This window comes from Eretmochelys imbricata, chromosome 3, assembly GCF_965152235.1.
Source record: "Eretmochelys imbricata isolate rEreImb1 chromosome 3, rEreImb1.hap1, whole genome shotgun sequence".
In the NCBI taxonomy this organism is placed as follows: domain Eukaryota; kingdom Metazoa; phylum Chordata; order Testudines; family Cheloniidae; genus Eretmochelys; species Eretmochelys imbricata.
The window spans coordinates 14,663,440-14,691,156 of NC_135574.1; the positions used below are offsets into that span (position 1 = coordinate 14,663,440).

General features: G+C 37.8%; 1 protein-coding gene across 20 annotated transcripts in view; it reads right to left on the reverse strand.

The window, feature by feature from the left end:
* SUPT3H (SPT3 homolog, SAGA and STAGA complex component) overlaps positions 1–27,717 on the reverse strand; it is a 479,206-nt gene that overhangs the window by 87,716 nt on the left and 363,773 nt on the right. For all 20 annotated transcript variants that reach the window (XM_077812419.1, XM_077812418.1, XM_077812412.1 and 17 more), the window contains 2 exons: positions 4,419–4,494; positions 1,438–1,550 (listed from right to left, as the gene is read on the reverse strand). In XM_077812419.1, the coding sequence (XP_077668545.1) occupies positions 1,438–1,550; positions 4,419–4,494 (189 nt within the window). The remainder of the gene's footprint in view (positions 1–1,437; positions 1,551–4,418; positions 4,495–27,717) is intronic.

The following is a 27,717-nucleotide window of genomic DNA, read 5'->3' on the forward strand; positions in this document are numbered from 1 at the left end:
TGTGGGAGGGAAGGGAAATAAATTTGAGGGAGTAATCATGGTGGATGATTTCTAGAACCCACATGTCTGTCACGATAGAGTCCCAATTGTGAGCAAAATGTGAGAGAAGACCCCCAAAGGTTGGGGGGGCAAGGGACAGAATAGAAGTATTTGGCATCCATAAAGATGGGTAATTCTCAATTGAGGCGTCAAAAGTAGCCCTGAGTGGGTGGGTGGCAACGGGTGGGAGGAGGGCATCCAGTTCTCCTCAATTCCCTGTCAGGACTCATCTCTCTGCAAGGAGATGAATGGCTGGCCAGCGTATCTGACTCACCCAAGTCAGAGACCTGCTCTGGCTCTACTGGTGGGGTCGTCAGTACTGGAAAGTGAACACTCCTGCGTTAGGGTTGGAGCAGGGAGGAGTCCTGAGTTACTGAAGTAGATTCATCGTCCGATGTAGCAATGTCTCTCAGAGGACGGGTCTAAGAGGAGAGGGGATGAGACATGAGTGCCCACATGTCCCAGGGTTCAGGGTATACGGGCCGTCAGGACTGATGATTCCGATGCATCCCAAGATCTTGCAGGTGGCTGATCCTTAGAAGACTGGGCTGGGACTGCCATAGAGTCAGGTCCTGCACTCCTAGATGGAGCCAATGGATGCCAGTCTTTATGTTTAGGAGTCAGAGCTACCAAGAGAACTGATGGATTCTTTTTCTTCTGTGTTTTAACTGCATGCCTGGGGTCTTCAGCAGTTCTGAGCTATTAGGATGTGCGTGTGAAGGTTTGCCCAACCTGGATGGGGTCAGGGAAGGATCTCTTCTCTCAGAAACAGACCTGGATGGGGATCTGTCCTTGCATCTATGACAGTGCCTCTTACTCTTATAGAAGCCCTGAATGATGAGTCCTTGGGTTTAGCAGCTTTCGGCTCTGCTCCCAAGTTGGAGAGCAATTGCACATATGTGGGCCAACAGACACTGCTTTTCATGAACCTCTGGACTCAAGCACATGTGGAATATGCATAGGGATCAGCAATCAAAGAACCACCTTTCTCATCACCTTTTATAAATTTACTGAGTAATTTGTCTACCTAAAAAGGGTCGACCCCTACCTTTTATTTACAGTTGGGATGATTGAACCCAAGTGAATCGCCAGAACTCACATAGAAAAATGAGTGGTTTCAGTGGCCTCCTAGCTGCCAATCTTTTGCTATAACCATTAGCCAAAAGTGTCACTTACACACCAGAGCAATGAGCACGGAACAGTACAAAAGCTCAGATACAGCAGATTACATGAAAGTTAGAAAGGAATCCAGAGATAGTCCCTTGAAAGGTCAAATACAACTTTGAAGAAATGTTAACACACAGCCTGAAGTGTCTGCTGAGATTAGTTGAAAGATGTTTAAGATTACTTGTCACCTTTGTTCTGTTGTATCACAGTAGATATAGCACATTCCCTTACCTGTGCCACAGTCTCATATGCTAAATATGCCAAAATCTCCATGGCAACTGCATTTGGTTTTATTTCCATACTGCTGCAGTCCAGCCAATCACGAAACTTGGAAGCTTTCTTGGCTGTCAGTTCAAAACAAAGTGAACAGAAGTTAATTTTAACAATAGATCTACATTCTTATTTGCTTAATTCTACATCTGACAGGGTAACAGTCAAAAAGTAAAACTGAACGTGATGTGAAGGGCAAGAAAGAGGCAGTAGAGGGATTCAAAGAGGGGGTTAGAATGAGACAGTGAGATTAATGGGTAAAGATGCTAATTTCACAGGCAGCAATTTGGGTAGCCTATAAGAGAAGGCTATGACAATCATGAAGAAAAGGAGGAGAAAAAGACGCAGTAATCAAGGCAGGAGATTACAGTACGGACAAATATTTAACTGTGGGGACAGACAGGAAGAGTTGGATTTACATATATTATGGTGGAAGAAAAAACAGGCTCGCGTCAACCCTTGGATGAATGGCGATAAAGATAGGATAAGATGACTCTGAGGCTCCACCCCTGAGTGAGGAGGAAAAGGATGTTATTAACAGCAATGAAGAAAGGTGGAAGTGATTTAGAAGGAAAATTAAGGAGCTCAGTTTTAACTATGTTAGGGTCTTGGAGGATCACAAGCTATCCAGCATGATTCGCTGGGTATGTCTGAAATGCGGTATTAGGCAGAGGGAAATAAAAGGTGCAGCCAAGTAGATCTGTAAATCTTCAACACAGAAATAACGCTTTGATCCCACACACACTCAGGATACCTCAGAAATAAGGCAGAGAAAAAAAGAAGAGATGGGCAGAGACAGAGACCCATGGGGGCTTGCACAAAGAGGGAAGAAGGTGGGAAGGCCAAAATGACGCTGACAGAATGGCAGGAAAATTAAGAGGAGAACCAGGAAAGGCCAAAGGGAGGATAAAATGTTGTTAAGGAGAGAGTGAACAATGGTGTCAATGACTAGAGAAAGATGAAAGAAACTTGGCCAGGAAGAAGTCCTTAGTGCTTTTGGTGAGAGCTGTTTGTGAAGAGGGCAGAAATCAACTGGAGGGCATCTGGGGTGGGAGAGTAATTTGATATAGAGTTGTAAACTGCCTGTTCAATCAGCCTGGAGGTAAAGGGGAGAAGAGAGATTGGGTGTTTGTTGGAAAGGCAGCTGTTATCAAGGATCATATTTTAGGACAGGGAAACAAGGATATACTGGTTGGCTGAGGAAAAGAAGCCAAAGTAGGAGAATTTGAGGATGAGTAAAAGGGAGGTGGCAGGATCAAAAGCACTGGATCGAATATTTATACATGCCATCTTAGACTGTTTGACATTTGGGGCAGGGAGCTTTTCTTTCAACAGTTTTTAAAATGCCATACAGATTTATGGTGTCATATAACTAAATAATTATAACACTACTGTAACATTGGATGACTTTTCAGGAGCTAATACACGGCTTTACCTTACAGTAATATGGATTTATTATTTTAAACCCACTGCAGTTTTAAAATTCAATTTCTACTACAACTAAGGGAAATATCGAAAAATAGTCTTTTGTCTTAATTTTTAATAAAAGGCCCTGTGCCATTTAGCATATTACTGTATTATCTGGTTTGCTTTATGCTAGGTAATGAAACTGTGAGTATGATTCTCCTCACTAGTTTTACACCAGTAACAACCCATTGAGATCAACTAACAACTTGATTGATATAAAATGTGAGGGGAAAATGAGGCCATGGTTATTCAAAAAGGTAGAAAAATTATCCATCAGATCATTAAGAAAAATAATCATGATCTCCAGTTCATCAACATTCAACGTTATTTTGTAAACTGAAGATTTATATTTGTACTGAGTTCTGATTATAATTTTTAGGTTTAAAAAATGGCATTATCACAAACCTCTCATTAGCTGAAATCACCCCAATCTGAAGTACCATTTACCTAATGATTCACAGATGTGTGATGCCAAATTACAACTGAGCTTTCAAAACATATTGAATTAGGAAAAGAATAAATGCTTACAAAACATGTTTTCCTACATTTGCTGACATTTACACAGAGTGCTATTTTGGATGTGTCATTTATTTGCACTTTATGATACATAAATGAATCACTCATGCACCCATCAAATGCCTTGTTATAAAAAACAAGATAAGCGTCTCTCATTTAAAGATATCATTGTATTCAATTTTGTATTGTAGGGTCATGTGCTATTTTGTCATGCTTTTCACTAGCTCTTTCACCTCACTTTCTCTTTGACCTTTGACCTGAAGCCTTAGTCATCACTTAACCGCTTCTGTAATTATGTTTTGCTACATGATCAAGCCCATTAATTTACAACCCATTATAGTTGTGGCCCACAAGCATTTCTAGTAAGCTGGTTTTCAGTGCTAGTAAAGCCCTAATTCTGTCATCATGTTATTAGTGTTGGAATGGCGTGTACTGATGAATTTGGCTGATGTTGAATAAATTCCACAGCAGGAGGTTACGGCTTAAAATAGAAAAGACCCTTTAGTAAGTTCTTTGTATATCTATGGATGCAGAAATAAAAAGGAAAACTTGATACCATTAGTTAATTTTCGATACCTTCAGAAGTAATCACAACATTGAGGGTGTACTTCATTTATCAGCTGTGTATAACCATACCATGGTAAGCTGCATACAAACATGGTTGTTTAATACATAAACTGCTTAAAAGTTTTATCTATTTATGGATTTTATATTTGCACTCAGCACCAGAGTATTTGTGAAATCTGGGAAATATAAAAATAAATAAAATAGTCTGCCTGATCTCAATAGAGTGTAATAAATTAGCATCACTTAGCAGTTCTGAGGACAGAGAACCTAACATACTCTTTCATGCATTAAATAAATACATTTCCCAGAAATGTATCAATTAGGTTCTACAGTGTACATAAAATAACTGCACATCTAAATACTGTGCAGGAGTTATATGTGATAGGACTTACAAAAACTTAACTGACGACTTTCACAAAATTCTGCATACTGGGCTGAGTCCATCATTCGTGTTTGTCTTTCTGCTCTCTGAAAAACAACGGGTAGATTTAAATAATGCACTTTATTCAAACAAGAACCACATACTGCAAAATAAATGCCACCCACAAAATTCTTGCAGGCATAACTCTGAAGTTAACCCAAAAATTAAATGTTTTTTTAACAGAATAAAATGCACAAAAATAACACACGGTTGGGTTATTTCTCATGGGTAATATTTGCCAATGGTAAGATTCAGAATTTTGATTCCAGAAGTTTGCTTATATATGTTCCTTATGCAGCACAACAGTTAGGGCTCAAGCCTGCAAGGTGCTGAGTACTCTGGCCCTGATCCAGGAAAACACTTAAATACACATTTAAATTTAAGTCCGTGAGTAGTCCCACTGTGTGCTTAATGTTAAGCACATACTTGTGTTTTTCTGAGTCAAGGCCAAAGGGCTCAGCATCTTGCATAACAGAGGCTATGACTACACTAGAGAGGTTATAGCAGCGCAGTTGCACCGATGCAGCTGCTCTGTTGTAACTTCTCAGTATAGCTGTTCTTAGCCGACGGGAAAGAACTCTCCTATCGACTTAATTAATCCATCCCCCGCGAGTGGTGGTAGCTATGTTGGCAGAAGAATCTGTCCTGTCCACATAGCACTGTCCACATAGGTCAGTGTAACTTATGTCAGTCGGCGGGTGGTTTATTCACATGCCTGAGTGACAAAAGTTATACCAACATAAGTGATAGTGTAGACATAGCCTGAGCCCTAAATCTTTTTGAAATAGACACTAATGATATTGTAGCGAATGGAAGACTGGCACCACTGTGGGGATGCACCAGGTCAGCAGGAGAGCAATAGAGGCGAACTTTGCGCCACACCAACTTGGTACATGCAGGAGCACTGGGATGGTGATTGCTGGCATTTAAACAATAACATTTGCCTTCATTTTTATTCTTCAGAAAGCGAAGGCAGCTAGGAGAGGAAGAAAGTGAAAATTAAACAGGGTAATTAATTAAATCCATTTGAGAAAAAACATTCTGTTGGATAGTTTTAATTGTATTTCCTACAGATATAGTTAAATGTAAAATAAATTCTTATGTAACACAGTGCCTCAAAACAGGCAAAGTATTCAAACTGTACATGTCTATATATAGCAACCCCTCCAAATATTTGCAACACCATATTTAGGCCAAGATTCAACCACGCATTTATGTTTATATTTAATTTTAATGATGTGCTTGAGTTCCATTGACTTCAATGGAGCAATGCTGATTTACACTAGCTGAGGATCTATCCCATATAGTAAACTTTACACCCTTTGTGACAGTCTATACTGTTATGTTCACCACTTTTACAAGACTATAATAAATTACGTACAAGTATGCCCTGTGAGGTATCGTTTGAAAAGTCATAATCTGCTGAATATCATTATCCTCTTGGAATTTGTGTAGCAATACTATATGAGAAGTTTTGAAATTCTACTGTATGATTGTTACTGAAATATGCTGTAATTTCAGGTAACACCCACAAACAAGTTTTTCAGAAACAAAGATACACTGGCCCCAGCCAGGTGTTAAAGAGCTATCACCAGCTTAAGCGGCCACTCTCCAACAGGGGGAAAGGTGTATACAAATTTACATTTCAACACAGGGATCGGTCAGACTTCACATCCACAAGAGAATACTTGTCACCAGCACCCCAGCTGCGGGTAATCCTCAAAAAGCGGATGGTGGAACAAGAATGAGAAACAGTGGCCTCCAATTTACCTCTCTCCTCCTTCATCTCTGCTTATGACATCAATGCATTTCAAAGAACTGGACTAGGGAGAAGGGTTCTAGGCTGAAAGGAGACTCAACCTGTGACATTTACTGATTTTAAGTTCACCTAGCTTTTAAGTTGGGTATTAGCTTGCATTTTATCCTTTTAGTGTATTTTGTAACCAATCCTGACTTTTATGCATCATCACTTGTAATCCCTTAAAATCTGTCTTTCTGTAGTTAATAAACTTATCTTATTGCTTTATCTTAACCAGTGTATTTGGATTAGGATGTGTAAGAAACTCCATTTGGGATAACAAGGCTGATGCATTATTATTTTCCTTTGATGAAATGACAGACTTCATATGACCTTATACTGCTAAAAAGTGTATTGAGCAGTACAAGACGCACATTTCTGTGGCGACAAGGCTGGGACTTAGAATTTGCTCTGGATGTAGTTCATGAGTGACTGTTCAGAGTGCTCATGTAATTTAGCTGGGAGCGAATTTGCATGGTGAAGGCTGTGTGAGCAGGCCAGAAGCAGATGTTCTGACACCAAAGCAGTGTAAAAAGTGCCCCAGGCTAAGAGATTAAGGGGACACAACTGTTCATTGGTCCAAATTGTCACACCCTTCATAAACTGGAGGCAGGCAGAGACGATACTAAATGATTGCCCTTTTCAGTAGCAGAGAGCAGTTCACTCAAATTTCTCAAACAAGAAAAGTATGTTCTCTTAATCTTAGAGAAAGGAGTATCACCTCCTTCCAAACTCTAATTTAATGAATAAAGGAAAACCATTCAAGCTAACAAAGGCAAAATTTTGGCACCAACAGTACAGTCTTAGAATAGGAGTGGCCATTGCACCGCAATCCATAAATTTACACCCAGTGCATATAGCCAGAGTTAACATATACAATTACAAGCCAAGAAGCGATACATGTGGTAAATCTTGACTTTAGTAAATTTTTTTATATGGTCTTGCATGACCTTCTCATAAACAAATTAGTGAAATATAGTCTACATGGAGCTCCTATAAGGTGAGTGCATAACTGGTTGGAAAACCACTCCCAGAGAATAGTTATCAGTGGTTCACAGTCAAGCTGGAAGGGCATAATGAGTGGGATCCTGCAAGGATCAGTCCTGGGTCAAGTTCAGTTCAATATCTTCATCAATGATTTAGATAATGGCATAGAGAGTACACTTCTAAAGTTGGCAGATGATACCAAGCTGGGAGGGGTTGCAAGTGCTTTGGAGGATAGGATTAAAATTCAAAATGATCTGGAAAAACTGGAGAAACGGTCTGAAGTAAAGAGGATGAAATTCAATAAGGACAAATGCAAAGCACTCCACTTAGGAAGGAACAATTCATTGCACACATATAAAATGGGAAATGACTGCCTAGGCAGGAGTACTGTGAAAAGAGATTTAGGGGGATATAGTGAATCACAAGCTAAATATGAGTCAACATTGAAACACAGTTGCAAAAAAAGCAAACATAATTCTGAGATGTATTAGCAGTGGTATAGTAAGCAAAACACGAGAAGTAATTCTTCTACTCTACTCCACACTGATAAGGCCTCAACTGGAGTACTGCTTCCAGTTCGGGTGCCACATTTCAGGAAAATTGTGGACAAATTGGAAAAAGTCCAGAAGGCAGCAACAAAAAAGATTAAAGTTCTAGAAAACATGACATATGAGAAAAAACTGAAAAAAAATGAGTTTGTTTAGTCTGGAGAGGAGAAGACTGAGGGGGGACATGATAACAGTTTTCAAGCACATAAAAGATTGTTACAAGGAGAAGGGTGAAAAAATGTTCTCGTTAACCTCCGAGGATAGGATAAGAAGCAATGGGCTTAAATTGCAACAAGGGAGGTTTAGGTTGGCCACTAGGAAAAACTGCTTGTCAGGGTACTGAAGCACTGGAACAAACTGCCTAGGAAGGTTGTGGAATCTCAGTCTTTGGGGGTTTTAAAGAATAGTTTAAATCAGCAGTTCTCAAACAGTGGGTCATGAGTTCATTTTAATGGGGTTGCCAGGGCTGGCATTAGATTCAGTGGGGTCCAGGGCAGAAAGCTGAAGCCTGAGCTCAGCCTCCTATGCGGGCTGAATCCGAAGCTTGAGTAACTTAGCTTTGCAGGGCCCCCTGTGGTGTGGGGTCCCAGGCAATTGTCTTGCTTGCCGCTCTGTAACACCAGCTCTGTGCACCACTTCTTTTCTCAGCCACTTGCCTATCAGAACTGTCTGAAATGATTACCTAGCAACTGACTGAGCATGTTGTGGTTGAAGCCAGTTTGAAAAGTTGCTGTAGAAATAATTGTAGCAATGGACCATTTTCTGAAGAAAACTGGATGAAAGTGGGGTAATGAAGGGGAGTTGATTGCCACTCGCAGCAAAAGAAGGATCCTAATAGCAGTAAAATCCAAGAAACCACAAATATGATTCAAAACATTTGGAATATGGATTTACATGGACTGGTTTTGAGGAGGACCCATGGCCACAGTGTTTGGTGTGTAGCGAAGTTCTGGCAAAGGATAGCTTAAGACCTTCAAAAATATTGCGGCACTCAGACGCAGCACAGTTCTCTTTAAACAAAACCGATTAATTTTTTTCAGCAAAAGCTGAGAGTGCTAAGGGCCAGAAAACAGTACTGAGAACAGCAGCTATAGCAAATGAGAAAACCCCAGAGAAATCTTCTGATGTGTCATATTGGATAACTAAAACCGGGAAACCGCACACTATTGGAGAAAGTTTTTTTCTGGCACATACGAAGAAAATGGTTTTGATTATGTTGGGGCAAGATGCAGTGACTCAACTTGATTCGATTCCCCTGTCTAATGACACTATTGCCAGGCATATTCACAGTATGGCAAATGACATGACTGAACAAGTGATTGCCAAAATCAAGTGAAGTCCTTTTGTTTCCCGTTCTTCTTGATAAAACGAGGAACGTCTCAGGTGCTGCTCAGATGATGACATACATAAAATTTGAGAATGACAAAAAACTCCAAGAGGAATTTTGTCGGTCATTACCACAGGATGCTACAGGGGAACAGCTCTTTGCACTTTTGGATATTTTTGTCTCAGATTCTGGCTTGTAATAGCAGCGCTGTGTAGGAATTTGCAGTGATGGTGCTCATGCAACGACTGGAAAAAAACAGTGCGCTAGTCACCCAGGTGCAAGCTGTTGCACCACAAGCATATTAAACTCACTGTATTATACACAGGCAAGCCCTAGTTGCAAAAAAAAAAAAAAAAAAGTCCACCTGTTCTAAAACAAGTTCTCAATGAAGCTGTTTGCACAGTCAACATCTTCAAGAGTAGCTCAACAAGTGTACGTCTGTGTGGAGTTTTGTGGACATGTTCAACATTAGTCGTTACATTTAATATTTTAGTCACCAAAATGTTTAGAAAAATATCCAGGTGTTCTCCCCCTCTTCATAATTCAGTCACACTGACTTGTAGTGACGCTTTAGTGTTAATGTCTAATGCCTCATATTTATTCTCTTTTGTGAGACCTAACTGCAAGGACAGATGTTGTATTTCATTATTTTACGTTCTCAGTTCCTTTTCTACGAACCATACATTCCTCCACCTCCTCTGTTCTGCTTGCCTGGGTTTACATTCTGCAGCAATTGCTGTTTGAGATTTGTCAAATTTTTCATTGAACTTTTTCCACCTTTGCCAGAAAGCAGGACTGCAGGCAATGGAAGAATTCTTTTCTACAGTCTCCTCTGAATACAACAGAGCTTTTGTTACAGATTCTAATTTAACAGAAAACAGTTCTGATGACAGTATTTACCTTTGGTCTTCAACATTTTGATAAACAATAAAGCTTTACACATGTGTTCTTTTAGTCCAGGATGGAGAGCTGAAGACTTTGCTACAAAATTTCTTTCCAGTTCTGCTCCTCCTCCCCACCAATGCATAAGCATAATTGTATTATTATTTCTTATCCTCTAAAGAAAAATTATCTTAACAACTGCCTCAGCTCCATACCTCTTCTAGTGATACTATAACAGTGATCTGTTCTGGAGGCCACCTTGCCACTTAGATGTTGAGTCATAGGTTTCAAGGTCAGAAGGGACCATTATGATAATCTGGTCTGAGCTGTGCAACATAGGCCACAGAATTTCACCAAGTGATTCTAGCATCAATCCCATAACTTCTGGTTGAGTGACATCATTTCTTTTAGAAAAACATCTAATCTTCATTTAAAGATTTCTAGTAATGGAGAATCTGTCCCATCCTAATTAATTAATTACCCTATTTAAAAAAGAAATTCACCTTTTATCTAGTCTGAACTAGTCTAGCTTCAGCTCCCTGCTATTGGATCCTGTTATGACTTGTTTTGCCACAATAACAAGCTGTCTCTCATCAGACATCTTCTTATGTAACCTCTTAACCATCGTAAATGGACTGAGCTTCTTTAGTTTCCTGCTGAAAGGCAGGTTTTTCCAGACCTCAGTTCATAGATACTATATGCTATAGAAGGGACTCATTCTTCTTAAAATATCAGTCTAAACAGGAGTTTGTGTATCAGAAGTACTCCCTTGGACTGCATGTACAATATTTAGGGGGAGACTTTCAAAAGGGCCTAAGGTGTTTCAGTGGCACTCATACTCCTAAATAGGATTTGTGCTCCTAAATCCATTAGACAATTCTGAAAATCTCGTGTGAAAATAAACAGTAGTTTCTTCTGAAAATTTTACATTTGTACATCCCTTAGTGTGAACTAACAGTAATTCTCCATTAGCTTCTGTATACCTAATAGTTCAAATGGTTTCAGACTTTATTTACTTTTATTTGATCTATTTATGGGTGATGCAGGTCAAATAATGCACCAAGACCATGCACTCATTCAACGCAGGACAATCATAGTGAATCTTGAACATGTAGTAAACGAACAACCCTCACAATGTAGTCCAGAGGAAGGATGGTAACAAAGAACTATTATTCAGGCACCAAGAGGTAAATTAGTATCTTCATATGAATAACTGTTGACAGCATCCTTGTGTACATAGGGAAATAGCTAGATAAGGAAAAACAGATTTATATGAGAGGTTACAATTGGAGGGGAAAAATTCCTGTCTCCCCCACTAAACTCACAAAGAAAAAAGAAATCTAGCATAATCACATCACCCTGGGGGTATACAAGAGTGACACTTTAACACACAATCACAGACCTTATGTCCAACATCATCTAGCATCCCACAATTCCTGTAACATACAGCATCATAACCACAAGTACTGTACCAGCCTCACAAACTGAACCTTAGAGCAGTTACATTAAATTAAATGGGACAGCAATGACTACGGGTAATCAAACAACAGACAAATTGCTGATACATTACAATCTATGCACTGACTCAGGAATTTTCTAACTAAGGAATACAGTGCACCAGAGGGGAAGTCTCTTTCACTTTCTTCCAAGGGACAGGCAGCAAATAACTCCAACAAAACTAAAAACATCTTCTTGCTCCAGTATAAAAATTAGGGCTGTCAAGTGATTAAAAAAAAAAATTAATCGCAATTAAGCACATTGTTAAACAATAATAGAATACCATTTATTTAAATATTTTGGATGTTTTCCACATTTTCAAATATACCGATTTGAATTACAACACAGAATACAAAGTGTACAGTGCTCACTTAATATTTATGTTTGATTACATGTATTTGCACTGTAATAATACAAAAGAAATAGTATTTTTCAATTCACCTAATATGGGTACTGTAGTGCAATCTCTTTACCATGAAAGTTGAAATTACAAATGTAGAATTATGTACAAAAAAACTTGCATTCAAAAATAAAACAATGTAAAATTTTAGAGCCTGCAAGTCCGCTCTGTCCTACTTCTTGTTCAGCCAATCGCTCAGACAAACAAGTTTGTTTACATTTGCAGGCGATAATGCTACCCGCCTCTTGTTTACAATGTCTTGTTCTCATGGCACTGTTGTAACCGGCGTTGCAAGATATTTACATGCCAAATGCTCTAAAGATTCACTCCTTAATGCTTCAACCACCATTCCAGAAGACATGCTGATGACAGGTTGTGCTTGATAACAATCCAAAGCAGTGCAGACTGATGCATGTTTGTTTTCGTTTTCTGAGTCAGATGCCACCAGCAGAAGGTTGATTTTCTTTTTTGGTGGTTCGGGTTCTGTAGTTTCCACATTGGAGCGTTGCTCTTTTAAGACTTGTGAAAGCATGCTCCACACCTCATACCTCTCAGATTCTGGAAGGCACTTCAGATTCTTAAACCTTGGGTCGAGTGCCGTAGCTATCTTTAGAAATCTCCCATCAGTACCTTCTTTGCGTTTTGTCAAATCAGCAGTGAAAGTGTTCTTAAAATGAACAATGTGCTGGGTCATCATCTGAGATGGCTATAACAGGAAATATATGGTAGAAGATGGGTAAAACAGAGCAGGGTATACAATTCTCTCCCAAGGCATTCAGTAAGAAATTTAAGTAATGCTTATTTTTTTAATGAGCATCATCAGCATAGAAGCATGTCCCCTGAAATGGTGGCCAAAGCATGAAGGAGCATACGAATGTTTAGCAAATCTGCCACATAAATACCTTGCGATGCCGGCTACAAAAGTGCCACACAAATGCCCGTTCTCACTGTAAATAAGAAGAGGGCAGCATTATCTCCCTTAAATGTAAACAAACTTGCTTGTCTTAGCAATTGGCTGAACAAGTAGGACTGTATGGACTTGTAGGCTCTGAAATTTTACATTGTTTTGTTTTTGAGTGCAGTCATGTAACAAAAAAAATATATATACATTTGTAAGTTGCACTTTCATGACCAAGAGATTGTACTACAGTACTTGTATGAGGTGAATTGAAAATATCATTTCTTCTGTTTATCATTTTTACAGTTCAAATATTTGTAAGCAAAAATAATATATACTTTGATTTCAATTACAACACAGAATACTATATATATGAAAATGTACAAAAACATCCAAAAATTTTAATAAATTTCAATTGGTATTCTATTATTTAACAGTGCAATTAAAACTGTGATTAATTGGGATTCATTTTTTTTAGTTAATTGCGTGAGTTAACTGCGATTAAATCGACAGCCCTAATAAAAATTTGCTTGCTGTGGGACTTACTTGAAGTGTGAAAGCTATAAAACCCTAGGGATATGCTAGCTACAATTGCAGGTTGATGCATTTTGTTTCCTCCTGGAACCCAGATACAATGAATGACACAGGTGACACTTTCTTAATGCTTTATCTGAAGAAAAAAAACCTTCTTAATATAGTTCCAGTTCGCTTTGCAGTGGGGTATTAGTCTTTCTAAGCAGTTAAGAAACTGAATTATGTGGCATACAGCACAGTTAAAACATTCTGCACGCTTCCCTTGGAACATGCTGAAGGATGCTGCAGGTAGGAGCTGGCACTGTAACTGTATGCTTAGTCTTCCAAAACTGTGTTGCATTGTATCTTACTTTCAGCAAGAAGAACTAAAAAGGAAGACCGGAAAAAAAGAAAAAAAAAAGTGGGGAGGGGTAAAGCATTACCTGTTGTCTCCTACCACCTCAGATGAACAATAATTTTATTTTGATTTCATTTTAAGTTTTCACAGTTGACACATACATCTTTTTGTGTGTGAAGGCAAAAGGCCAAATGTTAACTTACCTACCGACTATTTAGTGTTTGGAGGAAACGTACCAAGTAGCTGCTACAGTGGAACATCTGAAAAATGTACATTCCCCTGTCTGCCCCCACCCACCCACAATGTTTGGCAACAATCATGATGAAATTGCTGGCTTCACAAACTACTTGCATATTCATATTGTGTCAGGAGTTCCTGTTTCTAAAGACCTCTTCATTGTGTACCTATCTTAGCTTCAAAGGAGCTAGGACTGTATTCTGGAGAAAAAAGCATTCCCCTGAATTAGCTGGAATTGCTATGAAGTAAAAGGAGAGTTTAAAAGAACAAATGCATCATGGCCTCAGACACTGGTGTCTGGAAACATGTACCATTTGCCAGTAATATTCTATATTCCTAAGAGAGTGGTTTTCCTTTAGGATGCTAGAACAGTGCAGTGACACCTACTGTACTTGTCAGCTCTTGGATAACAGAGCTGAATGGCTCAGCTTTGAATGCGAAAAAAAAAAATGGTGTTCACTAGAAAAAAAGAGATACTGTAAGGTAGCTCAATAGCATAGAGTTAGCAGAAATATGTTGAAAATACATTTTAAATCCTATATGTCTTGAAACTGTTAGCTGAGGATTTTCATTATTTAAATTTCAAAGAAAAAATGGACTTGCTCTTCTTAAAACCACTTTTAATGTAAGTGGTAAGCAAAGAAAAAGGGGTATTAAGGAGTAAGCCTTCTTAAAGATTAAACAGTCTCAGGCTTTTATATGGAAAATAACAATCTCACTTTGGGATAGATTGATGGATGTTGTGATAAAACTTACTGCAGGTTTGGCCATAAAGTACAAAATACACAGGCAATTCTTTGTTATCTTCCTTACCCTTGCCTTATAAAACATACTGTAAATTCTGTGCTATCCATTAGTTTGAGTAAGTCCATAAAACAAACTTGAGACCTTTGATGTCATGCAGTTTTGGTGTGGCTTACTTGTAGGGTTAGTTTACATATGCGTTTTGCCCTAATATCTACACTTATTAGAGTAACATCTAGACTGAGGCACTTTCCGGTATACTGAGACAATCCTAATTTTAATGAATTTGTACAGTCACAATCTAATCAAACTTTACTTTTCAGTTTACAAACATGAATTTTCAACAAAATAAAACTGATTTACAGAATTTAAATTTTTAAAGGGCTGATTTTCAGAGGAGCTGAAAGGAAGAATCAGACACTTAAAATGCATATATTATTGTGAAAGACCAGAAATCCTCACAATATAGAGTATGAGATTTTATATCAAGAAAGAGACTATTATGTAGAATACTGTGACAACTAAGCATGTGGACTCTGAGCAACATGAAGAAGATAGATTGGAAAGGGCAGGTTTTTGTCTTGTTCCCACTTGTAGAATTGGTTGTGAAGCCCGGGTATTTGGAGTCTGTGAAGTTCCTTAAGAAAGAAGTCGCTGTCTGTGTGAATGTCATGATGTGTGTGTCCCTAAACTTTATCTGATATGAGTCATGGTTGAGTGTTGAATCTGTAACTCTTTGTGAGTTACCACAGAATACTTTGAGTACAGTATCTGCATTTTCTTTATAGAGAGAGACTTCTGTGTAAGACAAAGTAAAAAGATTAGGGCTGTTCAGCGTAAAGAAAATTTGATTAAGGGGGGGGGTCTATGACAGAAGTCTATAAAATCATGAATTGTGTGGAAAAAATGATTTGTGAGATGTTAGTTACCATTTCCCACAATACAAAACCCAGAGGTCACCCAATGAAATTAATAGACAGAAGATTTAATACATAAATGAGGAAGTAATTTTTCACACAACACACAATTAGTGTGTGGAACTCACTGCCACGGGATGTTGTCGCCTCTTCGTTCCCACTCCAATGCACCAATCAGTGTAGTTAAGTTAATATGGAAATTACCTGCACCAGGTATAGTGCAGCTCACTTCCCTTTTGGGACAAAAGGGAAGCAGGGATCCAAGAGTGTCTCTCTGAGAAGCAATTTAGCTCCTGCTCTGCTCCTGTGACAGCGCAACTGTGCTGCCCCTTAGTCAGGGTTTGAGGTAACTCCATGATCTAGTTCAAGATGTTTAAAATGTATTTTAACTAGAGCTCTGCAAATGACAGATTTTTGGTTCACTGGCAATTCTGAAAAAAACTTCTAAAAATTGTTTTGGGTTGAATAGAAAATGAAATGTTTTGAAATTTTCAGGAAATTTAAAAGTAAAAAAATATAAATAGCAGTCAAACAAAAGGTTTTCTTTTGAGTATTTTTAAAACATTAAAAAAAACTAAAGAAAATTTCTCAACAAAAAGTCATTTTGAATTGAAAAATCAAAACATTTCATATTGAAAACACCGAAACAAAATATTTTGATTTTTCACATTTTTTTTTACTTTATTTTAGTTTGTTTTTCCTACCAAATCAATCTGGCAAAATCAACGTGAATTTCTGAAATGTTTCTGTGTCACCAAATCTGCACTTTTTACTGAAAAATAGTTTCAGTTAAAAATTGTCAACCAACTTTAATTTTACCAACGTTTATGGGGAAAGAGATATTGCCAGGCAAAGTTCAGATAATGTGAAAAGTTTTGAGGGAATTTTAAAGTAATAAAGAAAATCACAGTGCAGAAACAATCCTGTAAGTAACAAAAAGTACTTCCCCTGCAAGTATAATCTCAATGTTCAAAGAATATACAACACTGCTCTTATGTTACATGCTCATTGTTCCTTTAATACTAGGTTTTCCTTGTATACATATATAATCTCTAAATACTGAATTTATTTGAACATAGGTCCGTATCAGATTCAAATGTCCTTGTCTAAATTTATTACTGCTGGTGTGAAACATGGAGCTGGAACCTGTAAATGAAACATTTCCTGTTCATGGGATACCTTTGATTTCCCTTGGAAAATATTTTTCTCTGTTCCTAAATATATCTCAATGTGTGTTCTAAATCATGTGTTAAATTTATGACTAATTTCTACCAGTGTTTTCCAAAAGCTATTAAATATTGGATAAACCTTGCTAGCAAACAACATAAAAAATTACGTGGGGCTTATTACCAGACTAATACATCAAGAAGACCTACCTTCTTTTACTTTTCTGATTGAGGATGCTGTAACCTTTTTCTGTGGTTTCCAATTGGCCATACATCAAAAACTCTACATACCAGGTTAATATGCAAGAGACCTTTATGTTTGCTGAGTAGCATTCTTCTTAAAACTTCTTCTAGTTTTACATCAATTTCCAGATCAGATGAACATAAACAGCTTTAAAATCTGACCCGTAAAAGTATGGCTACAGTTAAATCTTTTGGTCATTTAGGGTAAACTTCAAAGCATTGCCTGGGAGATGCACACAGCACACAAAAGCTCTTTTCTGCATAATGGGGTTTTCTATATTATCTTCCACGCAGGGGCAAAAACTGTCCGTGTACTCTTGCTGTTTAACATTAACACAACAACTGCAGAGACAGACTTTGTAAGAAACTGAACTGAAAACCTGATTAAACTTGGAGACATTTAACACACATTTCTTTTTGACTGCACAATGAAAGACATATCTAAAATAATATCATTTAAGGGCTGAAGTTTGTTAATAAGCCATGCCGTATTTCATTTTGCTCATGCAAACCTGAGTCTATGCAAAGATGTAATGTAAATTACATTGGGTGATGCCCAGGGGTTCTTTCTGGAATCATCCAGCTTCCCTCGATTATTATTGTTTTCCTTCTATCATTTCCAGAAGTTTTGTTTTAGATCCCAATTTTGGGTAGATTCCCTTGCTTCCAGGATAAATAATTTAGCACTCTAGAGAGCAGGTAGATCTTTGAAGATTTGCCTTAAACAAAATAGTAATTCCAAAAAAATAATAGTAAAATATGTGTGTTCAAAGTCAACGAATTCAAACCACACAAATCTATATAATTGATTGTGAGTATTATACCAATAACTGCAATTTTAGAAGGTAATTTTTAAAAGGTGAGGTTTGGGAAATTTTTTTCCATCTAAATGAAGTGGGGTTAAAGTCACAACAGTAACTAATACTGACAACTGCTATCACACTTATTTGCTCACAATGAGTCACATTCAAACCAGTGTAACGGAGTGCAATTCCACTGATTTAATGAATCTTAAGTCTGAATTGGGTTGTATGATTAAGATGAAATCCTGGTTTCACTAAAGTCAGTAGCTAAACTTCCATTAACTTTTGTAAAGACAGTATTTCATTCTATGTGTCTTGCACATTTTTAATTTGGTGAAAGAAATAAGATTTTTTAAAAAACTATGTTTCAGCAGTGCAGATCCAAGCTAGCTTCAGAACAACAATCTGCATTCTATTCTGCCTCGTGCATTATTATCACAAATGTCACCTATCTTCAGGCTTTGTGTTTACTTGATGTAGTCACATATAGTGTAGGAAGAAAGCATCATGAGTTTTGGATACCCATCTGAATGTACAGTTCTCATAGACAGAGAAATCCCTTTTTAAAAACACGATAGGAGAGTCACTCAATGAGGCCAGTTTTACAGAACATAACCACACTAAGTTTCTTGCACAAACACCAATATCTTAGGAACAAATTCTGTCCTTAGATGCATGCACTTGGCATGTGTAGTCACCAGGAGCTGTGCACGTGTGTCTCAATTCAATTTAACTAAAACGAGCTGCCTGCTGTTTTTACTTTAACATCTGAGATAAGTCAAGCTGTTTTTCCATATAAAGGCACAGTGAAGAATTTGAAGACTTATTATTCATGAACAAATCTGCATTCAAAATTAGCACAATGAAACAGTCAAAAAATTCTGAAAGAAGAATAGTTTTCTTTTCAAAAACAATATGTAACAAAATATATTCAAAGAGACAGGTTGGATGAAAATATAAATAATATTATAGGAGCACTGTAAGTATCAATGGCAATAACATGTCAGAGCATACGGAAGTTTTGAAAGACTGTATTATAGGAAAAACCTTCTTGCAATTGGGTGTCATCTGAATTCAGACTATAAAATACTCTTAAGGTTGTCGTCTCAAGTGAATGTTCCTAATCATTTCAAAAGATGGAGGTTTTTTATTAAGATTGTGATGAATTGTTTTCATGTGTCACAAGCAAGTATGTTCATCAACAGAAATCTGCCACACAGAAGTCTTAATTAACAAAGACAAGCATAATAAAATGTATCTCTAGCTATGCCAAGTTTCACTCACTAGGGAACAAAAACAAGAGAAACAAGGTGAAAGGTTACAAAACAATTTCAGCCAGCCATTTTTCAGGAAGGATCCAAACTAAGTATCTCTTTAAGCGGCGGCCAGCACATCCCTCAGCCCGCGCCGCTTCCCGCAGCCCCCATCGGCCTGGAACGGTGAACTGGGGCCAGTGGGAGCTGTGATCAGCCAAACCTGCGGATGCTGCAGGTAAACAAACCGTCCCGGCCTGCCAGCGGATTTCCCTGATGAGCCACGTGCCAAAGGTTGCCGATCCCTGATCTAGTATATACATTTGTAAAAGATGACATTTTATATAGAGGTGTTATAGATTTGTTTTCTCTCTTCTCTGGCATACGGCTGGATGTTTTGTATATTAAGATGCACCAGCCCAAAAAAGTCTTGAAGTCACTGTTTCTGTAGGAACCAGTAGTGATTGAAAAAGAATACGTAGTGGTATCCAAGAATGCATTCTTATCTTGATACAGAAAGTGTGTGTACGGATATTCTTGTTAGGATTCAATTTATGGAATTTAGGCCACTGTGTCAAATATCATGGTTAGACTTTTTAAACCACTGCTAAGATTCGTAAAGCAAGATAAAGATAATCAAATCACATGCTTCAAGGAGCAAGCTAATCACCAGTAGTGTTAGAAGGAAAAGTAAACATTTAGAACATTAAATGGTTGTGCTTTGCATGTATGTGTATATAGAGGTTTCTTAATTACAAAGCATCAGGTATTTAGGTATATTAAGAGACAGGCCTATGGTCTTATCAGGTGTCGCAATTCGTAGGTTTACTCACAATGTAAAATAAAACTGGGTTTAAAAACACAGTTAATTACTTATAAATAATAATAGTAATACAGTAAATGAATAAATCAGGTAAGTAACATCATAGTTTAGATGTAATCATACAGCAATCAAAGGGTATATGTCTACACTGCAATCACAAGAGGTGATTGAAGCTTGAATAGCTTTAATCTAGCTATTTCGGGTCCCAGAGCAGTGAAAACACAGCTAGTGTGGGTTTCAGCATGGGCTAGCCTCCCAAGTAATTATCCAGGGTCCCGGGTGGCTTGAACAACCCACACTGAAGCCCACTCTGCCACAGCTTCCACTGCTCTGGCACCCAAGCTAGCTAGATTTAAGCTAGCTCGGGTATGTCTACAATGTGTGACAATCACACCCCATGATGATCAAGGATAAGTATGTTGCTTCAAAGCAAGATCATTTGGTATAGAAAAAATATAACTTTAAAATATTTACAAAGATTTTACTGCAAACCTAAATTATCTGTATTAGTGCATATGATGTTGAATTTGTTAATATAAGAATGGCCGCATTGGGTCAGACCAATGGTCCTTCTAGCTCAGTATCCTGTCTTCCAGCAGTTTTTTACAAGGAATGGACAGAACAGGGCAATTATTGAATGATCCATTCTCTGCTGTCCAGTCCCAGCTTCTGGCAGTCAGAGGTTTAGGGACACCAAGAGCATGGGGCTGTGTCCCTGACCACCTTGGCTAATAGCCATTACTGGACCTATTCTCCATCAGCTTCTCATGATAAAGAGATTGCACTACAGTACTTGTATGAAGTGAATTGAAAAATACTATTTCTTTTATCTTTTTTACAATGCAAATATTTGTAATAAAAAATAATATGAAGTGAGCTCTGTACACTTTGTATTCTGTGTTGCAATTGAAATCAATATATTTGAAAATTTAAAAATAACCCAAAAATATAATACATTTTAATTGGTATTCTATTACTGTTTAGTAGTGCGATTAAAACTGTGATTAATTTTTGTAATCTAGTTAATTTGTTTTACATTAAGAGCTTGTGTTAATTGCGATTAAGTGACAGCACTACTTTGTAATAAATTGGTAAGGCATGATTTTCCTTTAGAAATCATAGAATATCAGGGTTGGAAGGGACCTCAGGAGGTCATCTAGTCCAAGACCTTGCTCAAAGCAGGACCAATCCCCAATTTTTGCCCCAGATCCCAAATGGTCCACTCAAGGATTGAACTCACAACCCTGGGTTTAGCAGGCCAATGCTCAAACCACTGAGCTATCCCTCCCCCCCATAAAAGCTGTGTTGACTCTTCCCCAACTTACTGTGTTCATCCACATGTCTTATAGTTCTGTTCTTTACTATAGTTTCAACCAATTTGCCTGGCACTAAAGTTATAGATATTTACTGCTCAGAGAACCTACATTAACAAGCATTCAGTAAAGCATTATTAAAAGGAATTGTTTAATATACACGGACTAGCACGTAAGCACTGTGGGCCAGATCTTGCTCCCATTGAAACCAATAGTAAAACTAGCACCGACTTCAGTAAAGTCAACTGTATGTGATCAGCATGCTACAAAACTATGTGCAAATACTCTTTGGGAAATTGCAGCATGAAGTCAGTGCACAAGCGATGCATGATTCCAAACATAGGCACATGTGTCCGAGAGTGTTATCTAGCTGTTAGAACAAGGAACTGGGCACCAGCAATGCTAGGTCCCCTTTGTGGCACTTCCACCAAATTTCTGTGTGACTTTAGAGAAGAGAGTGAGTGAGGCTGGTTTAAGCAAGTGTTTATTAGGCATTTGCAGATCCCTGCATGGTTATTTCAGACTTTTAAAGCAAGGCAACTCTTAGGGCTTGATTCTCAGTTAGTCTGAACCTTCTGTAGTCATTGACATTAGAGCAAAGTGAGTGCAGAGAGGTGTGTATAATACTCCCAAGCCAGAATGACAGCAGTTTACATCCACTTTACATTAGGGTAAAAAGCTATACAAGGTGTAGGGCAATGGAGAATCAGACCCTCAGCCTCAAAACTAAAGTTTGATTGAAGAATAATAAAAAAAGATACCAGGACAAATTTTGCTTTCATTGGGAATGCACATATGTAACTGAGAGCAGGATTTGGCCCACTGTGCATATTTCATGAATCTAATGCTAATCTGTGAGATGTTTTATTGTTTTTTTAATTAATTCTGTAGGATTTTCCATGATACTCATCACCACTGTATCTGAACAGCTCACAGACATTAAGGAATTTACCATCACAGAACCCTTGATGTAGGGATTATCCCCATTATAAAAATGGGCAACAGAGACACTGCAACTTTCCCAAAGTGCAGTGCTTTAATCATAAAACTATTCTCTCTCTTCCCCAATGGTTACAAAAAAGGATAGAGGTAAGCCCCTGGAATGAATTGACCTTGCTCCATTAAACACAACTGGAAAATTATGCAAATCTGGACCATCATTCTCCGTTTAAATTGTCTTGTTTCTTCTGCCCAAGAACAAGCACCCCACAAAACTACAAAGTGTTCACAAAAAAACAAAAACCAGATGCTGGTTGACATTAATTAAAATATTACAATGAGCCAAAATTACTATGGGATTGTTTCTATAAATAAAAAAGAAAAAAAATACCCAAAAGTATTTTCCCCGGCAAAATCCCACACAAGACATTTCTGAGTTGTGCAAAATTTTCATAACAAAACCACAAACCAATGAGTTTTGGGGGTTTGTTCACACCTGAAAGTCAAAATGAAACACAATGAGATGTAAACCCATTCAAATAAAAAAAAAAAAAAGAAAAAGTTTGCAAAACCCCTATACATAGAAATTAGCATCTTTCACAGAGTTCCATTTAATGCCCAAAATGTGGATGTTCCACACTGCAGAAATCAAATTTCCCTAAAAATCTATCTCCAGTAAATCAAGTCTTATATAATTTCTACTATTTCATGGTACGTTGAGTATTTATATTTTTGGAGAGTGGTGTAGCGCATCCATAACTTCCATTGACTTCAGTGGAAGGAGCAGGGCCTAAACACTTCTCAGAACTGGGTCCTTGCTTTGTGACATGATAAATTAGCATAGTAATACTTATGCTTTATGTATTTATAAAAATAAAAAAATAGTACAATAGTTTTGAAGGGTATATTTCCTGGGTTGGGGGGGAAAGGGAGAGCAAAGAGCATCTACTGTATGTGGATTCATTAGCATAAGCTTTACTGATAGTTTATCCTGTTTCCTAATGAAAGCAAAAAAACCACCATGTCTCTATTAAAAAGCAATCAGATTTGCTATGCTGGTGACACTTTAAAGAGCACATTATGTGGGAAAACAAAATAAACATTTACCCTGGCAAATGCAAGTGGATTTGGGGTTTTGACATACTTGGCAGGCAGGTAGAATTACATTCATGTCAAGTATGCAGAAAAGCTAATATAATATTTAAATATTTGTTTAAGTAGTGTAGTATTTAAAGCAACACATTAGAAGAAACATTTTTATTAAAACAGTTTAAAGTTTTTTTTTTTTTTATTAAAGGACACTACATAAAAGTAATGTTTAGCTGAAATCAGTACTTTTGCTCCCTTTGTTATAATTCCATTTATTTTCCCCATGGTGAGTGTCTTCATCCTCTTTAACCGTCAAGTCTTTGTTTATATTTCTAAAACAAAGGCAGTTTTATAGTGATGATTTAAACTGATAATGAATATGTGCAACTTTCCAAGGATCCAGCTCTTGAGAATCGTAATCTTACAAATGTAGATATAATCAGTTAACGCTGGCTGGCCACATACCCAGCTAAGTTTTACAGATGTCATGTGGCTTTAGATGTTCAACACACACACTTACTTTAAAGCTTTCTAATTCTGAATCAAAACGTAAAAATATATATATGGACTGAGATTTGCAAAGTCGCCTACAGATCTCAGCCATACTGCATACCATGAACCCAATTTATAAATAGGGCTGTTTCAACAGGACACCCCAAATCTGCGTATTTTGCACACTTAAGTGGGCTCTTAGTCACCAAGGCCTGGGCTTGAGTGTCCAAAATCAGGATCTGGATGTCCTGTTTACATGTTTGAAAATTCAGCTTCCCAATGTGTATGCATCTATATTTGACACCTTGTATATACACACACACACACACGGCCATTCATCCATGCTAGCAGAAGCTGTAAGGATGAAAGTTCAATATCCATTATAAGCCTCCATTAGTCTCAATTACTCATAATTTTCTGAAACAATTTAATTTGTATAAGAGATTTTTCCATGCTTTTTCTCAGCTCCCAAGAGAAGTTTGACAAAATACGTAACAAAATTTGTTCAGCCATTTCTGAACTGTGCGTGTGTAAAACTAAAATAATATTAAAAATAACACTTTTGCCATACATTTTGAACATACATAATTTTAAAACATACTTAGAATTTGTTTGAACATCTGCAAATCTTATTGAGATGTAAATATTATGCAAATTCTAACAATAATGAGCATAAGCTTTCGTGAATGCATCCGATGAAGTGAGCTGTAGCTCACGAAAGCTTACGCTCAAATAAATTTGTTAGTCTCTAAGGTGCCATAAGTACTCCTTTTCTTTTTAAAGAACTGATAGTCTTACAGTAGTCACCATTCGAAGTTAGGCTATAGTTACCACATTATGTTATCTGAACAATTGCAATATCTTCTGTGATATACTATTGTAACTGCTAGTAAATGCTGACTCCGTAGTGAGGACTGCTACTGCATGCTTAGGGTTTTGAGTTTGTCATGACTCTTTGAAGGTCATATTTGGAGCTGTCAATCAAAAGTGGACCGCTTAACTTAAAAAAAATAAAAATGATAGATATCAAGATGATCAAGTATATTGTTATATCATCTCCCTGAGAACTTTACTCCAATTCAGAAACTGGAAAACAGCTCTCCGGTCTTAGAATGCACAGGGAAAGATTGTGCAACTAACACTTTCGTTTTGTATGTGTGTGGTTACATGTAAGGCAAACTGCCTGACTTCAGTATGTCTGACAACACTATTATAATTATCAGATATAAAACAATTAGCTTCTGATATGAGGTGACAGCTAAAACATCTATGATATACATTTTTTCCAAGCGGATGTAGTGTGTGTGTGTGTCCCTTTTTCTAAATCGTTTGATTTGGTCTTCCAGAGGAGATGGGACCTAACGCCAGATGCTGTGTGTAGTACAATTTTTTCCGGCAGATGTCTGCAGCCTGAGAGAATCAACAGGGCTTTGAATAACATCTCCAGCATAAGAGTCTTCTTGTCACAGTTGCTGTATGTTATAGGATATGAATCCCACACAAGTGGATGAACCGATTTTAAATAATACCATCTGACGATGGCAGAAAAAATTGTTAGAAGGTCTGACAAAGTCCTGGAGATGGCTGTTAGCCTTAGGAAATAAAATCCAGCTCACTGACAAAATCTACTCATCCTTCTTTTGTTTGATCAGATGAACATCCAAATTTAATGATTCCTTTCTCAGATGCAGAGGCAATGTTTCAACAGCATCTAACTGAACTGCCAAGGAGCTTTCATTTTTGCCCTTTAAATATGCCATTCAAAAGAATATTTTAGAAAGATGCTAACTTTAAGAACTGTTTGAATATACTACAGCATGCATCTTCATATGTTTTTGATATTAACATGATTTCACATTCACAGTTCATGTCATAGCTTGTAATGAAATCATTTTTAGAATTAAAAAGAATAACTAGCTAAGACTCAAATGTGGTACCAACCATATTGATTCCAGACTGCCAAGAAAATTATAAGAGCGAGAAACAATCTGTATAGAAGGGGTCAACATCTTATTCCTCAAGTCAATAATTCCACAGGCTGGAGTTAGGGGCTCTTTTCTAGAAGTAAAAATAAACTCAGGGCCCCCATTTTTTTAGACTGAAAACAATCTCCCAAGTTCACAGCAATTTATTTCTAATGGTGATAGCACAGGACCGGGGCTATGTCTTCACTGCAAACACAAGTCTGTTTTTACTTGGAGATAGTTAACCCAAGAAAGCTATTTTGATGTAAAATCCTAGTGGAGGTAAGGTACTGTAGTCATTACCTTGATATAGCTACATGAGGTAAATCCCAAATTGTGGGAGGGGGTTATAGTGTTGACCTGACTACCTGCAATGAGGTTAAAAACTACATGTATCTTGTTTCCACTAGGATTTTATACTGAGATAAGCAGCTCAAGTAGACAACCTGAATGTAAAAACATACCGTATGTAGCAGCAAAGACATAGCTTGGGAGTCAGTACTTATGGATTCTACTCCCAGCTCCTTGAGCAACTGATTTAACCTCTTTGTGGCTCAGTTTACTCAAATGTAAAACACGTTAAGCAATAATTATCTGCATTAAAAGGCTAAATATTTAATACTTGTAAAGTGTTGTGTGATTCTTGGTTTAAAAGAAACTCATATAAGTACAGGTTTCAGAGTAGCAGCCATGTTAGTCTGTATCCGCAAAAAGAAAAGGAGTACTTGTGGCACCTTAGAGACTAACGAATCTATTTGAGCATAAGCTTTCGTGAGCTACATCCAATGAAGTGAGCTGAAGCTCACGAAAGCTTATGCTCAAATAGATTCGTTAGTCTCTAAGGTGCCACAAGTACTCCTTTCTTTTTTGCGGCTACAGACTAACACGGCTGCTACTCTGAAACCTGTCGTTATGCAAGGCACTGAATTTAGCCATATGGAGTGGAAATCTATCAACTTCATGAAAAAAAATACTAGGCATCCGATGAAGTGAGCTGTAGCTCATGAAAGCTTATGCTCAAATAAATTTGTTAGTCTCTAAGGTGCCACAAGTCCTCCTTTTCATGTAAGTACAGTTTCATTATTGCTAATGGCCACAAAATCTATTGTAATGAGAAATGTACATGGTTATTGCCTAAATCCCTTAAAAAGAAACCATGCCGTTTGTCATATCATCTGATCTCACTATCTGAGCAGAGTCTTCCTGAGTATTGGGAACTATCTGGAGTATTGTAGAGGAACTTGGAGGCTCAAGGAAGTCAAAGGTGCCTCCAGCGTTAGCTCTCTGTCCTTCCTCATGTGAGGGGTGAAAGCAGAGCAAACTGTTCTCTAGGACATACATGACCCTCTCCCAGGCACACTAGACACCAAACATGCAGCAGTCTATGGAAAGAGGGCTGAGCAGGACTCAAACCTTTTGAATTCTGTTGGGGGTTTGGGATCTGACAGAGCCTTTTGGATAATCTGAAGCAAGCAGCTCCAACTACTCCAACTAAATTATGAGTACGCCTAAGAGACTAATTATAAGAAGAGAGGCTAACTAGAGTGCAGACAGAGGTAGTTCTGTTTAACTCTCACACTATCCATCTGTCTTCTCCTCTCCCTTGGAGTCCGTTGAACTTCAAGGCTGTGTGTGTGGGGCTACGGAGAAGGAACTGAGGCTACTGGGTTAGTGCTCTCCGTTATGTAAATGCAGTCAATGATGTCATCCTAATATGACAGCACTCTTGCCCCTCAACTGCAGCATACATAGCTTTGGTGTACAGTTCCTCAGCGTGATGCTAGAGGCTCCAATTCCCATGAGCGGGAATGCACGAAGGCCCTCAAAGAGCAGTTTCAATTTCCATGCCAACGCCGAACAGTGTTCTAGGATCTCATGGCCTCTATGACAGCTATATGATTTAGCTGGGGATTGGTCCTGCTTTGAACAGGGGGTTGGACTAGATGACCTACTGAGGTCCCTTCCAAACCTGATATTCTATGATTCACTATGTCCCATGCAGTTTATGACCAAAGTTATCATGATGGACACGCTGGCTCTGAGTTTTGAGATGGAATTAGAAACAGGACTGTTAAAAAA